The following is a 16,084-nucleotide window of genomic DNA, read 5'->3' as shown; positions in this document are numbered from 1 at the left end:
TTGTTACATCTCATTGTGGAATATATGCCTAATTAGTTGAATTTGTACACATTATTATACTATCCACTTTTCTTTTTCTTAAATGAGTTTTAATTGGACGATAGACATTGTGGCAGGTAATTATATACGGGGTTTTAAAAATTTAAGAGAAAAAGTAAAATCTGACAAGATTTTTCCCCCTCCTTTCCATTCTGGCCATAGATCCACAAGGAAGCATATATACAAGAAGGAAACAAATTTGCACATTTTTTCTTTACTAAAAATCTGCTTTCATATACTTCAACTTTACTTTTTACATGTAAAAAATGAAACCAGCATATTTTTAATAAAAGATTTCTCAAAAAATTAAATGAAACCAACAACATACCTGTAAAAGATTTCTCCTTTCACTATTTAAACATAAGAAAATAAATTATACATCATATTTTGTTCATTTATTTATACTTTTTACTCATTGTTTATTATTTTGGTATATACATATCACTTTATCTACGAAGTAAAAGGACAACTTTTGTCTATTTTTGTGTTGAAAAAACATTTTCCTTAAAATTAGAATGGCATCATCTTTTCCATGTGACGCTATTGATGATGAAAGTGGCTTCTCAATGTCCGGCTTGTTTCTCAAGTAGAGAACGTGGATGTCCTCGTCTTTTCCTTTCAATGTTGTCGAGATTAGTTTAGTACCCGATCAATTCCGTAGAAAATTGACATGCTATAAGACGAATTTTCCCAATTATAATATATTTATCATGTGAAAGTGGCAAGCACGTACTAGCCAGTAGCCTGATAGATGCTTCCAACAAGAATTTGTATTATTGCAAGCAAGTTGGATATGGTTAGCAATTGGTTAAACTGCTAACCCCTAACTTTACTAGTGGGTTAGATCGATGTGGTTTAGCATATAAAATCTATTAAGTTTTTAAAATTATTTCTAGTTTTTTTAAAATAGCTGGAAAATGTTTTCATATCCTCTTCTATTTTATTCTAGTATTCTATTAATTAAATTAAGAGACACATTACTAGAAAAGAATTATATGGTTATTGAACAAATGCTATCAAAAGGATTAACTACTCGTTTGGTTCATATATTTATATAATATTAGTTCCATACGCATTTTAAACTTTATGTTTTATTTCCATGTCTAAAAATTATTAGTTTCATACACATTTTAAACCGTTTTAGTCTCTACTGTCCAAATTATAGAAAAAATAAAAGTGTATATATAGAAATTAAAACAAGTTTAAGAGATACTATGTATGTAGAAACTAAAATAAAAAATAGTTTTACACAAAGTCTAAATTGTAAAAATTGTGAAAGTACAGGAAAATGAGTAATTAACCCAAAAACAATAAACAAACAAATTAAAATTAAGGGTTTGTTTGAACAAGTTAAAAGAATTTTTTAGAAGTCTCCACTAAAAATATAAAACCTTTTATAGTAGAAAAAAAATCTCACACACTCTTTTAACTTTATATCTAAATAAGTTTTAAAGTTATTCATTTCCATTTATCTCCTTTCCCATCAATGTATATAAACCTTTTTTTTCATATGGATACATAATCCAATGGTAGAGTCATAAAAAATGATCAAGTCCAATGGATTGATCCAAATAGCCCAAACATAATTTTGGGCCATAAAAATCTAAGCCCAAAATAAATTTTGACTCAATTGGATTTGGCCCAAAAAATCTGATCCGTTTTGGGCCAGCGAACCCACAAATTAAAAAATATATATGTAATTTTAATATTAATTTACAAACATTGTAAGAAATTATATTTATTGTATAATCAATTAATTAAATTACCGTGCATAAATAAATTTGTTAGAATTTATCTTTATGTAGTTAATGCTACAATTAATTTTGTTAATATGAAATATTTGGTCAACTAATTAAATATAAATATAGGTATTAAATTATGTATAATGTTAGGGCATTAAATTAAAACATACTATCATATATAAAAAATTATCTCATGCATCATTTAGTATATCATATTGTTACTATATAATAATATATTATTTTTCTTAATAAATAATGTCTACAAAATATTTAAAATGAAAATTTAAAATAAATAAAAAATAATTGAGTTTAATAACCAAAATGTAAAGTAAGCCTTTTGCTAGTTAACTTTTGTAGCTCAATTTAAATATATTAAAATATGAAAAAGAATAATATATATATAATAGGATTTTGTTTTGTATTTTTTCTTCCCTCTTTTTTTTTAAAAAAAATGAATGAACCCATGGGACGACCCATTTCACTCGTAGAGGATTTTGGGTTGGACCACGAAAATAATTGCTCATCTCAAAATTGGCCCAGTTAGGATCGACCCAAAAATTCATTGGCTCGTAGTAGACTAACATACCTCTATTCGTGGATAATATCTGTAGGTAAAATTTATATTTTTGACAAATACATTTTGTGAGTAATATGTGTGGGTAAAATTTAATTATTATTAATTTTTTCTAACTTAATTATGACTCAATTATCTTTATTAATTTTTCTTAAATTATTTTATAACTTTATAAATATAATATTTAATGATTATTTTTATACAAGATAATTAAAAAATAAGTTTAACATGCAATATATGAAATTCAAAAAAACTTGAACCTGACTCTTTTACATAATCAAGTGAGAGTGATATCTTGAAAAAAAATGAGAATATAGTACACATTTATATGTGAGTGCATAAATTTTTCTCATAATATTATTAATTTTACTATTCTTTAAAAATATATTTAATCTTAAATTATTTTTTATAAAATGAAAAAATTATTAATTTATCAATTTGTGCATCACATGGAACACACACTAGTAACTTTTAATTAATTATTAAGCTTTGATTAGTGTATATGTTACACTAAAGTCATATTGGACTTTAATTAGATCTTATTGAGTTCCAATCATTTATCAGTGTATATGTTACACTAAAGTCATATATTGTGTCTTGATTGAGTTTAAGTAATTTATTAATACATATGTTACACTAAAGTCATATTGGGCTTTGGTTGAGTCTTATTGGATTTCAATCAATCATTATTGCATATATTACACTAAAGTCATATTGGAAAGTGATGAATCTATAAGTTACACATTGAATCTTAATAAATCATTATTGAACCTTGGACAATGAATATGTTAAATTTAGACTTAATTACAAAATTTGTCCCCCTATTTTACCTATTTCACTAAATCAATCTCCCTATTTTTTAATTATCTATTTGAATCTCTTTATAGTTCAAAATTTACTATCTAAGTCACTAATTTTAACCGTTGGCTGTTAAATTTTAAATGTTGAGTAAACTAGAAAGTTGACCAATATTTTCTTAAAAAATAACAGCTTAAAGTAAAAACTTATATATATATATATATATATATATATATATATATATATATATATATATTCTAATTTATGTGAAAATATAATTTAATCTTATACATTATATTTTTGCATAAAACTTATATTAATACTATATTTTGCATCAAGTATTAAAATGAACACTTGGATACAGTGATAGAGAAATGTGTTTCTCACTCTAAGTAATATAAGGGACTGAGATAGTGAATTAAAAAAAAATAAGGGAACCAATTTTGCAATTAAGTCTTAAATTAAGGTCAATTTGAGATTTTAGTGAATACATAAGTTACATAGTCCATCTTATTGAGCCTTACTTAGTGTACATGTTGTATTAAAGTCAAATTGGGTTTTCATCAATACATAAATTTCACTTACACCATATTGAACCTTAATGAATCATTAGTATTATATTTATGGCTTATATTTTAAAATACTTAACTTTACAAACTTTGATTATGACATATTTTCATGATATAAAGGGTATTTATTTATTATAATTTTTAAATAATTATATAAAATAAAAAGTTATGTTGTACAAAACACAAATTAAAAGACTAATGATAAGCATGATCTATTTATCTTAATCAAATAATGTAAATATTGGTTTGTTAATTTTATTAAAAATTATCATAGTATAATTAAAAATATTACATATTTATTATGATTCATAAAATATTGTAAATATTGGTTTGTTAATTTAAAAAATATTACCAATTTATTAATTTCAATAATTTTAAAGTATCAAATGTATTTAAGTATATTGATTATTTATTATGATTTATAATAAATTAAAAATTGAGTTACTTAATTTTTTTTAGAAAAAAATGCATTCAGTCGTTATTCTCAAAATATTATTTAATCTTATAATGGCTAAATCGTTTTCAGTCGTTATCATCATAATATAGCAACTGAATCATGATCGGTCGTTATTTTCAAGTCCATTTTGGTCTCTATAGAACGTTTGTATTTGTAGATATATTGTGACCCAATTTTTCAGCAATCCTTCATTTCAATTGCTAATTCGGTTGCTGCTGCTAGTTAGCCACCACGATGAAATTTGGTGGCAAGTAGCTACATAAACTCTTTGGTCGCTAATTTCATTTTTATAGTAGTGAATGCAATAAAGAATACTTAATGATATGTTTGTCTGGATCACCTTTTTCACTCTCGGGACCACAAGCTTCAACACCAGAATCTTCCCCTAATCACACAAAACCCTAACTTCGAAAACGCATGAACCACAATCACAAAAATGATGACTAAATGTTGAACCCACACATCATTTAAAGAGACCCTCCATGATAACAAGGACAAAACAAATAGTTAACCCTAACCCCCTTTTGTTGTGAGCATTGACATAGTATGTGAAAAGAAGAAAGGAAATCATGTTTGTGGTTTAAAGCAAAAAACAATGTCCTTTCTATGTTAGTTGAATGTCGTCATAATGTTATTCTTCCTTCCTCTTAATTTAAATTTTTATCCTAAATGATTTTCGTTAACTATTTTAAAAAATAAAAAAAATCTATTTCCACATGAAATCCCAATTTAGACATTGAATACGCGTGACATCACATGTAACTTGCCAGCGTCTCGAATTAATAACCACATTAACATCTAATGAATTCTTATTAATGATAAAGTCCTTGCACAAGAATTTTTAAATATTAAAAACTTGTTGCAAAGATTTTTTTTATTAAAAATTAAATATAAAATTCAGATATATATTAAGAATAAAAATATATTTAAACCATGAATTATATAAAACATATCAAATTCATGGTGTGATATTTGAATTTGACTGCAAACAAATATTAGATTTTGTTTGGGTGAAGCATACAGATATTAGATGGCATCAACTCTCCTGGATCTATTGATAATGTAAACAAAAAAACTTACTGCTATTAAAAAGAAAAATTGTTGTGGATCCATGAGAAAAAAGATGCTTACAAAAATAAGATACGTAAGCAGTGACTCTATCCGCCATATTTTGAGGCCACATCACATCATTCACATGCAAAAAGAATGACATTGAATATTCGTGATTGTAAGAAAGAAAGAAAAGGCATGTCATGTTCATGTTCGGTAATCGACAACAACTCATTGGCTGAACAATCAAGCCCTACCTTTGAAATCTATGAAGTATATGAGGGTGCGCAACTGTGCAATAATAGCTGAGAAATGAGAGCAAACATTCGCTTTAATAAATTCTTTTGATTATACTTATTATTGAGTAAAATTTATTAAAAAATATTTTTTTATATAAATTTCACTGATTAATTAATGAAATAATATTTTATTTAATAAATTTCTCTTTTCATTTATAATTTTTTAATAATTATAATTAATAATAGAGTGTGTTACAAAATGTGTTAACACTCATTTTACTAGTTTCTTTTATAAAAAAGAATAATATATTTATAGCACACTAGCAAGATATTTATAGCACTTACATCATTTTATTTAACCAATTGAGCTTAATCTCTTGGTGTATCTTGTATTATTTTAAAATTATATTTTTTGAATAATTATTTTTGAAATAATTTATCCCGACTTGTCTCGCATTCACCCATACTTTTAACTGTAAGAATGGAGTATAATTTCTACTGTAGCGTATATTTTGTTTTCAAAAGGTTTAACTTACATATCATTTTGAATACTTATGATATGTTTAATTTAGAAAATAAAGTGGAAGGAAAGAAAGTGAGTAAAAATATGATGAAATTTTTAATAGGAAAGAAAAATGAAAAATGATGAATTATGGCCTTTTATTATTAAACTTATTGTATAATTAAATTGTATATGTATCACACCTTTAAAAGAAACAAACAATCGTAAAATTGACAATTACATCAAAATTATAATTTTTTAAAATATAAAAATTAAAATTACAAAAAGAAATTGCAAATAAAAAATTAAAAGAATCCAAATTACAATTAGCCTTTTATTTATTCATTTGAAATAAAATAGACCATGCCATAGGAATTTTGATCAAAATGGGTTAAAAATGAAAATGAATTATTATAATGGGTTAGTCAATAAAATATTTATCAAAATAAGTGATTTTTATCACCTAGGAGACATTGTTTTGATTGATAGCTTTTATTTTGTTGATACATTTATGACTTCTCTATTAATGTTTATTAACTATGTTTAGTTAGTTTTTTCTTATAGTATATACAAATATTAAGTGATTCTTTAAATGTTTTTAATGTATTAAATAAATATATTTATGTTATCATAATTATTTATTATTTTATTAATTATAGGAACCAATTTAACTTTCCATTATAATTTTGAAAATTAAATTCGTAATTCACACTTATTTATTTATTTATTTCATTAAGATATTTATCACTCATCTATTATTATTTAATAACTATGACATGCTTTTTTAAATCTTTCCTATGATAAATATAAATATAAAATGATTCTTGTATTTTTTTAATGTATTAAATAAATATATTTTTGTTATAACATCATTTTGTCATTTTGTAAATTTTAGGAACTAATTCAACTCATCATTATAATTTCAAAATCTAATAGTAAAATATTTTTTTAGACTATTTTTTATTTATTTGATGTCACCCTAAAACCCACACTGTTGTTAAGGTTTCACATCATATATGTAAATCACAAAGTCATGGGTGAAAGTGACTTTTTTTTAGACAATATAATAACATGTAAGATAGTATGCTTCAAATATCGGATTTAATCCTTTTGTTTACGTTTCTTTAATTATTTGGTGGATACACTACTTATAAATCCTCTATTTATATTTAATAACTATGACTAGTATCCTTTCAAATATTTCCTAAAATAAATACAAATATTAATTTATTTTTGAAATTATTTAATATATTAAACATGTATTTTGCGTTAATTTGATCAATACTACTCTGAGTGAAAATATAACACAAAATCTAGTTGTCTCGGGTGATGACATAATGGAATGTACTAGAATAATCCCTTTTATTACGAGACAAAAAACACAAAATGTTATTTGAGTGACACTTTTTATATTCTTAAATGACAAAGATGATTCATTTTAATTAATAAATACTTTCTTGATCCTTTATGTAATTAATTTTTATTTTTAACCTATTTTTTTTTGTGAAAATGCCCCCATGCCACGAATCTGCTTTAAAAACCTTCAACTTTTGAACCTCTGGTGATCATTCCTTTTCCTTTCTTTTTGTTTCCTTCCTTCACTCTCAGGTTTTCACTTTTCAGAACCCCCCAAAAGCTCTAGCCTCACCGGTCATCACCAGCACCACATATTGCTAGCTAGCGACTCAGAGATGCCAAGCAAAGAAGCTTCACTGTTAGGAGAAGCAAAGCTTCACCTTTTAGCAGATGAAAGAGAACAAGACCAAACTCTCTCACGAAGGTTTTGGATTGAGTCAAAGAAGCTTTGGCACATAGTAGGCCCTTCAATTTAATTTTCCATGTTAGTCATCACACAAGCCTTCGCAGGCCACCTTGGTGACCTCGAACTCGCTGCCATCTCCTTTGCCAACAATGTCGTCGTTGGCTTCGACTTTGGACTCTTGGTATATATATACTATCAATCCCACTTAGCACGAAATATAGACACAGTTGCTTAAAGTGTTTTTGGTTATGTTATCTAATCAGATTGGAGTTTCAACTCATAATCTCCTTAATATACTAAACATCAATGATGACTACTAAGTTAAACTTCAATTCTGATTAGAAAATAATAATATCGTAAACTATTTAGGTTGAAGATTGTCCAGCACAGTAACCTGTATTTAAGTATTCTTCTTAAATCTGAATTAGAGTTTCAGCTGGATAATATCTTGAATAAAGATTTACATTAAATGTTAACACAAAAGTAAAACTCTAATTCTGAATAGAAGACAGTAACATAAACTACTGTTCAGGCAGAAGGTTGGTCTAGAATGCTAACTTGTATATATTTATTTTTTGATTGAGTTGGGTATGGCAAGCGCCTTAGAAACAACGCTGTGCGGGAAAGCTTTCGGGGCAAAGAAGTACTACATGCTAGGCGTTGTTCGAGGATGATCATTAATTTAATTAATCACTGACTCTCAAGATGTTGATCACCCTATAATTTATTTTCAACGTCATAAAATGATACATGCATGACTCATATGTGGTAACTTCAAGATTAAAAAAAAATAATTAATTTAATTTATAACAATAAATTTATCTTAAATTTATATATTTTTTCAAAAAATTACTGTTGATATTAATGTTTTTTCTTTTCTAAATACATGTTAATATAACCTCTCTCTTATTTAATTAGAAGCATTTTTAGTCTAAAAAAAAATTAATACATAAAATAATATGGATTGAATCTTATACATAACAACAAACAAATTTAAAAAAAAAGTCTTATAAATAATAACATAAAGATAATAATGAACATCAGTATAAAAAAATATTAACAACTTATAAAAGATTTTTCAATTTATAATGGTAATGTGTAAGAACTTGAAAAGGTACAAATGCAAATATAGTAAAGTTGTTACTAAACATGCATTAATCTGCAGAGTGAGGGTTGCAAATGAGCTTGGAGCTGGGAACGGAAAAGGAACCAAGTTTGCTACAATGGTATCTGTGGTGACATCAGTTATTATAGGACTCTTTTTCTGGATGTTGATTTTGATATTGCATGATAAATTCGGCTACATATTCTCTATTAGCAAAGCCGTCCTTGATGAAGTAAACAACCTTTCTCTTCTATTAGCCTTCACAATTCTGCTCAACAGTGTTCAGCCAGTTCTCTCAGGTATCACCTTACCCTTTAGTAGCTTTCATTTTTCAAGTGCACATTTTTTTTTATCATCTATAATTAATTAAAACTCAATGAAAATTACAAAATTATGACTGAATTTTATTAAATAATGAATAGGATAAAAAAATTATGTTTTTCAATAATTTCAATCAATAATAAAATATATTTTAAAAAATTATTAGAAAATGTGTTATTATTTTCCCTAACAAAAGAAAGTGTGTTATTAATCAAATCTTTAGTTTAATCTGAAATGGCGACATATATACTCAACCATGTGCTGTGTATTTATTTCCTTTTGAATGATTTGAACAGGGGTGGCAGTGGGATCAGGGTGGCAATCATATGTTGCATACATAAATTTGGATTGCTACTATATTATTGGGGTGCCTCTTGGATTTTTGATGGGCTGGTTCTTCAATCAAGGAGTTGTGGTATGTTTTGTTACCCTCTTTGTCTTGTATCTAAAAAAATGTGCAGTTATTTGTCTAGAATGTTAATTTCAAATGCATTAAGATATGATTCTGACACATTTGCTAATGAAATTGAACAAAGGGAATCTGGGCGGGGATGATTTTTGGTGGCACAGCAACTCAGACATTATTATTGAGCCTTATTACTGTTCGATGCGACTGGGACAAAGAGGTAACTTCCTAGCTATTCATCAAAGTCAGTTTTTTTTCTCTCTCACTTGTGTTAATCCTAATTGATGTATTTTGTTGGTTAACGATTGTAGGCTGAAAGAGCAAAATTGCATTTAACGAAGTGGGCAGATCCAAAACAAGAACTGAACTAATTAAGGGATACTCGCTTTGTAACCTAAATGCCAAAGGAATCCGCATATTTCTTTTAGGCTTCGGTGATATTGACCGAAACTAAAATAAATATGATATATGACATTATTAATACGATGAGATTGTTTCATGACAGTAGTATTAGAAAAAAATAAATCTCTTTACCAATTTTCTCCCGTCAATTCTCTCTCTCTCTTTCGGATAGAATGATGAAACCGATCAAATGAGTTGTTAATTTTAAAGAATCCACCCAGCCAGTCAAATTAATCAGCTCCAATGGAGGGAAAAAAATTAAACAGTTCTTCAGTTTAAGCAATTTATTTAAACAACATCATTAGAGATGCTATAAAATTGATTATCTTATTAGTGCTCTAAAGCTCTTTCAATCTTTATGGAAATTTTAGTTAATATTTCTTTTAAATAATTTTAAAATAATATTTGATATTTTTGTGTTCAAATACTATTTCAACTGTTTTTTTTTTCATGTTATTATAGAGAGCCTTATATTTGTTAATTTTGAAAATTAATTACAAAGCTATATAAGTATTGCTTCCATCTTTATCCTTGACATAAACTAATATAAGTGAAAATTAATTGAGTGATAATAATAGTGTCATCCTCGATACCCATGCTACTAGCATAAGCTTAGTTGACGCTAATCCAATGTAACATTTTGAATCCCATTTTATTAAAAAATTTAAATATTAAAATGCATCGTATCGCCTCTTAGAGCAATGCTAAATTTGAATTTAACATTAACTTTGATTAAGCAAGATATTTAAGGTAGTGTCAATAAGGTCGACGCTAACATAAATGACATAATAAATGCATAATAAATGAAAAATTAAAGTTATCCTTGGCGTCGACTTTAGTGTTGCTCTGATCAATTCTAAGTCTAAATATTAGACCCTGACTAAAAAAATTTCAGAAATTTATTTTCTTATTTTTATAAGATTTTTTTAATTTATAAATACATCAATTTTTTTTCTATTATCTATTTTCAATTATCATTTCTCTAAATATTAATAAGAAATAATTAAATAGATAAAGAAATAAGAAATAAGTAATTTATGAATAATAATACAAATAATTAATAGATTTAATGTGATTAATTAAATTAATTATTTTTTTTAAAGAACATGAATTACTTGAAATAGTCTTAATCTTATAATTAGGGACATAGGAAATGTGTACTATTGTCATCCGCTTCTATAAGATCTTTTTTATTTTATTACTAGTCCATTTTTACAAGATCATCTTCTAATTGTTTGATGCATTAAATATTTCTTTCTATAATATCCTTAATTAATTACACTCTCTTAGAAAAAAAAATTGAAGATTAAAATTACATATTTGTGATATATAAGGGACTCAAATTACACAACTACAATAGTTGGAGCAACAAAAGTACAATATTAATTAACCTTATTTAATACTATATCAAAATTATGTATATGTGATTAATAAATTGATGCAACAAATGATTTTTTAACAAACTAATTAGAAGAAAAATGAATATTTTTCTTATTTGAATGAAAATTGAAATGGTTGTTTTAAGAGGACAATTTTCACTTTTATATATTGTATGACAACTCCACACTAATCAATATTTTCCTAATTAAAAAAGAGATATTAAAAATTTCAAAAGTATTTTTAATATTAATAAATATATTAATTATTTTCTTAATTTGTGATATTACATTAAATATTTTAAAAATTTGAAGAAATATTTATAATGATGTGTTTTAGGTCTTAACTTATGTTAATAACATGTAATTTTATTTTTTAGCCTTAATATCAAGAAATTGATCACTCAGACATGTCCAAGATGTCAAGCGATGAGGCTTTAGCATTAGAGGAAGTACACCACCCATTGTTGGAAGACTACTGCGCAGATGGAGAAGAAAAAGAATATTTTGTTAGAAGGGTTTGGAATGAATCCAAGAAACTATGGAATATATCTGGCCCTGCAATTTTTAATCGTGTGGCCACTTTTTCTATGTTTGTGATCACTCAGGCTTTTGCTGGTCACCTAGGCGACCTTGAGTTAGCTGCCACTTCCATTGCTATTAATGTTATTTTGGGGCTCGACTTTGGCATATTGGTAAACTTCAAATATTTTCTTTGATTTCAAATTTTGAGAGAAAAAAGTTCATTATTATTTTTTATTGATGTGTTATATGTTTTTTCTTTTTATATATATAAGTTGGGGATGTCAAGTGCCTTAGACACACTATGCGGGCAAGCTTTTGGAGCCAAGAAGTACTACATGTTGGGCATTTACATGCAACGTTCATGGGTGGTTCTTTCAATCACTGGGGTTATGTTTTTGCCTTTGTTCCTCTTTGTGACACCTATCTTGAAGTTCTTTGGACAGACTTCAGAAATAGCTGAGCTAGCTGGAGTGATTTCGTTGTGGTTGATACCTACCCACTTGGCTTATATATTTTATTTACCTATGCATTTTTTCTTGCAAAGCCAACTAAAAAATAATGTCATTACTTGGGTGTCTCTATTGGGTTTATTGGTGCATGCATATCTTTGTTGGTTGGTTGTCAACAAGTTTCATCTTGGAGTGATTGCCCTTGTTGCCTTTGGAAACATTGCTTGGTGGCTTTTGGTGCTAGGTTATTTTGGTTATGTTATTTGTGGTGGTTGCACCTTAACATGGACTGGTTTTTCCATCGAAGCATTCTCTGGTGTTTGGGAGTTCTCCAAACTCTCTACTGCTTCCGGGATCATGATTTGGTATATTTTCCTTTCTTGCAATTTAATTGCACTCCCACTAAAGCTAGCATTAACTTTTATTAGAGCTCAAAAAATGGATCCAGCCGAGTTATGGCCTGAGAAAATATTACTTCAAATAGATTTGGATCGACTCAATGGGCCCGGATCAAATTGGACTCAATAAATATGTCTGAATTCAATTAACCTATTTTGGTAGGATAATTTTTAATTTTTTAAAATTATATATATTTAGACAAAAATATAAAATAGATTAATATGGAGCACCAAACCTGATTAAACTTCAAAAAATGAAATCATAATAAATATGGATTGGCCCAAACTAATCCAATTTTCATACTTGACCGCCGTTCTTTTTGCAAGCTTTAAGTTTTATTTGTGCAACTTTAATCATTTCTTTATGGAGTTATTATTCTATTGAAGTATCATCATAGGCTGTTGGATTTTTCTTTTTCAGCTTAGAGGTTTGGTATGATAAAGCACTTATGTTGATGACTGGGAACCTACAAAGCGCAAAGACTACTATCGAGGCTTTAACCATATGGTTAGTGTGAGAGAGTATATATTTTCCTTTTAACTTAGTGCATACTCTCGCTCCAAAAGGATTTCTATTTTTTAAAATAACTAGCACTCAAATATCATTCTTTTTGTTCGATTTGTGGGCTACAATGTTTCTTACTTCTGTCTTTTTATGGCAGTTTGACCATAAATATATGGGAGTTGATGTTTCCTCTATCGTTCTATGCTGCAACTGCGTAAGCATCTTCCATGCTTCTATTTTTGTGCATGTACTTAAAAAGGAAAAAGAAACAGAAGAAATATTTTATAATGGATAATTGTTATAATAAAATAACATATTTATAACCAAGACTCTACTAGAATGATTTTGTAAAAGAGTTAAGATTTTGACATATAATAAAATCATATATTGATCTTGTGTGATGGTTTTGTAGAGTAAGGGTAGCAAACGAACTTGGAGCTGGCAATGGAAAAGGGGCCAAGTTTGCTTCCATGGTGTCAGTGGTGACATCAATTATAATAAGCATTTTCTTTTGGTTGTTGATTATGGTATTTCGGAGAAAGCTTGCGTATTTATTTTCTTCGAGTGAAGTTGTGATTAAAGAGGTAGACAAGCTTTCACCTTTCTTAGGCGTCACAATTCTACTCAACAGTGTTCAGCCAGTTCTATCAGGTGATATTATCTAACTTTTACCATCCATCGTCAATTATTTGATTAGATTTAACAATGAATACTAAACTAGACCATATTACATACTTTTTTTTACTGGCCAATGGTTGCCTTATTATACTTGATCAACTTATCATTTAGTTACTTCACCATTGTAATTTGTTATATTATTTAGCTATTTTTTTAGACTTGAATATATTTTTCATACCTGATAAATTTTTAAAGTATACTAAAAGTACTTCTGTTATCTTGCATTGATATATCAACAGGGGTAGCTGTGGGATCTGGGTGGCAGAAATATGTGGCATTCATAAACTTGGGTTCCTATTATCTTATTGGATTGCCACTTGGGTATTTGTTAGGCTTCGTCTTTCGTTTGGGAGTCCAGGTATGTTGTGTCCATCTCTTTTTCAATAGAAAGATATCTTAAGATTTTTTTTTTAATTAAGGCAAAGATAACTTAAAATTAAACGATAAAAAGTGATTTAAATATAATTTCGGTTGCTCGTACTTATACATCTGTGTAATTTTTGTCCTTTTACTTCTTCTAACTGACATTAAACTTATACTATAAATTAATCTTAACTGGCATTAATTACTTACGTGGACAAACCATCAGGGAGTTTGGGCCGGGTTAATTTTTGGTGGACCGGCTATTCAGACTTTGATCCTTGCTTGGGTTACCTCTCGATGTAACTGGGACAAACAGGTAGATAAAGCCACTTCTTCTAAAACAATTTTCACTCTTTTATTAATATCTTTGCAAGTGCATGTGGCCAATTTTTATTCTTATACATTTTTTTGGTTAACAATCACAGGCTGAAAGAGCAAGGTTACATTTGACTAAATGGGACCCAAATCAAGAACTGATCAGGTAGCAGTTTCTTTCACTTGCAATTGAAAGAAGAAGAATGAGTGGGGCTTTGTTGGGGCATGTGGTGTTCTAATTTGATCTTCAAATCGATTGAACTAGAGAGCTTATGATCATCCTCAATTCGCCTTGTTTATCAGTAAACCCCAAATTAAAAATAAAAAAGCCCATATTGAAAGTGCCTATTTCTCAAATAGCTAGTGTTATGGTTTTATAAAATTATTTTTTATGTTTTGGGAACCCCTTTTACACTCTTGATTGATCAATGCGGAAGGAAAAAAAAAAAGCAAAACATTTCGAATGGTCAGAAAGCAATTTTGAAGTGCAAGAAACCTGACTTTAATTGCAATTAGAGTTATATAATTCGTGGGATTTGAACTTTGAGCCCAAAAATTAATTTGATTTAGTGCTTTCCCATTATTGGGCTCTTAGGGGTTTAGAACGATGGGCTCGTAGTCTCTTACAGCTACTTAAATTCCTTGTGTGCGGACTAAAAAAATAATACTTGTGAAATTTCAACTCTTCACTCAATAAAGTAAAAATAGAACTAAATAAATGTTTTAAAAATTAAATTAGACCCATCAGTTAAATTAATTTTATTTATTTGGTAGCATGGTAGTTAGGATCTTAAGTTTCCCGTACTACTTTAAGATATTTTTACAAGTTTGGTCCTTTGAACCGACTATAAGACTAATCTTTAATAAAGACTTAGATTATATTTGACAAATTTAACTGAAAAATTAGCTGAATAATGAAAAATTAGTTGGTAGCGGAAATTTAAAAGTTAAAAAATTAACTTATTAAAATATAAATATTTGATAAAACTAGTTATTGAAATAGTTAAAAAATATAAAATAATAAAAAAATAATAAAATCATGATTTATCTAAATAAGGACAAGAAAAATGAATAGATAATAGATGATAAAAGTGGAAAAAATATAAAAATTTAGAAGTTAAAAACTAGTATTTTAAAAAATAATACTTTAAGTAACATTTCAAAAAATATTAAAAACTATTAAGAAATTATTTTTAAAAAATTGTTTATGAAGAAATCAAATGGATTTTTCAACCAGTAAATAAACTAAAAACTAACTCAAATGTTTTATCAAACATAACTTTAATCACACTTAAAGTTTTGTCTCTTCTACTTTTAATGTAAAACTATTTAATTCAATGATAGTTTAATTAGTTCAATTTCGATCAAATTTAATCGGTTGAAGTAACTAAACTATAACTTGATTAATTTCTTTTCTGGTAATAAAGAGCTATTGGCTTGACTTTTTAATTTTATATATATATATATATATAAAACAATGTACAAATATACACCAAAATTCAAATCAAT

The 16,084-nt window shown here is 27.2% G+C and overlaps 2 protein-coding genes across 2 annotated transcripts; both read left to right on the top strand.

The window, feature by feature from the left end:
* Nucleotides 1-7,524: 7,524 nt before the first annotated feature.
* LOC114370419 (protein DETOXIFICATION 27-like) lies at nt 7,525-10,103 on the top strand. The gene is made up of 5 exons (XM_028327769.1): nt 7,525-7,913; nt 8,898-9,136; nt 9,455-9,573; nt 9,695-9,784; nt 9,876-10,103. Exons 2-5 carry the CDS (start codon nt 8,956-8,958, stop codon nt 9,933-9,935), a joined length of 450 nt encoding a protein of 149 aa, XP_028183570.1. The 5' UTR covers nt 7,525-7,913; nt 8,898-8,955; the 3' UTR covers nt 9,936-10,103.
* A 1,649-nt stretch (nt 10,104-11,752) lies between these two features.
* On the top strand, nt 11,753-14,880 carry LOC114369624 (protein DETOXIFICATION 27-like). The gene is made up of 8 exons (XM_028326853.1): nt 11,753-12,037; nt 12,140-12,681; nt 13,136-13,222; nt 13,377-13,433; nt 13,632-13,870; nt 14,137-14,255; nt 14,487-14,576; nt 14,686-14,880. Exons 1-8 carry the CDS (start codon nt 11,753-11,755, stop codon nt 14,743-14,745), a joined length of 1,479 nt encoding a protein of 492 aa, XP_028182654.1. The 3' UTR covers nt 14,746-14,880.
* Nucleotides 14,881-16,084: the final 1,204 nt, after the last annotated feature.

Source organism: Glycine soja, chromosome 2 (assembly GCF_004193775.1).
Source record: "Glycine soja cultivar W05 chromosome 2, ASM419377v2, whole genome shotgun sequence".
Lineage (NCBI taxonomy): Eukaryota > Viridiplantae > Streptophyta > Magnoliopsida > Fabales > Fabaceae > Glycine > Glycine soja.
The sequence above is the reverse complement of the archived record's forward strand: the minus strand, read 5'-3'. Positions and strand labels throughout refer to the sequence as shown.

Excerpts from the sequence above, each read along its gene's own strand:
- LOC114369624 (XM_028326853.1), top strand. The coding sequence starts at position 11,753 with ATGTCCAAGATGTCAAGCGATGAGGCTTTAGCATTAGAGGAAGTACAC. Across the intron at positions 12,682-13,135 it reads GCTTCCGGGATCATGATTTG|CTTAGAGGTTTGGTATGATA; the intron begins GTATATTTTCCT and ends TTTCTTTTTCAG. Across the intron at positions 13,434-13,631 it reads TCGTTCTATGCTGCAACTGC|AGTAAGGGTAGCAAACGAAC; the intron begins GTAAGCATCTTC and ends ATGGTTTTGTAG.
- LOC114370419 (XM_028327769.1), top strand. The coding sequence starts at position 8,956 with ATGGTATCTGTGGTGACATCAGTTATTATAGGACTCTTTTTCTGGATG. Across the intron at positions 9,137-9,454 it reads TGTTCAGCCAGTTCTCTCAG|GGGTGGCAGTGGGATCAGGG; the intron begins GTATCACCTTAC and ends TGATTTGAACAG. Across the intron at positions 9,574-9,694 it reads TCTTCAATCAAGGAGTTGTG|GGAATCTGGGCGGGGATGAT; the intron begins GTATGTTTTGTT and ends AATTGAACAAAG.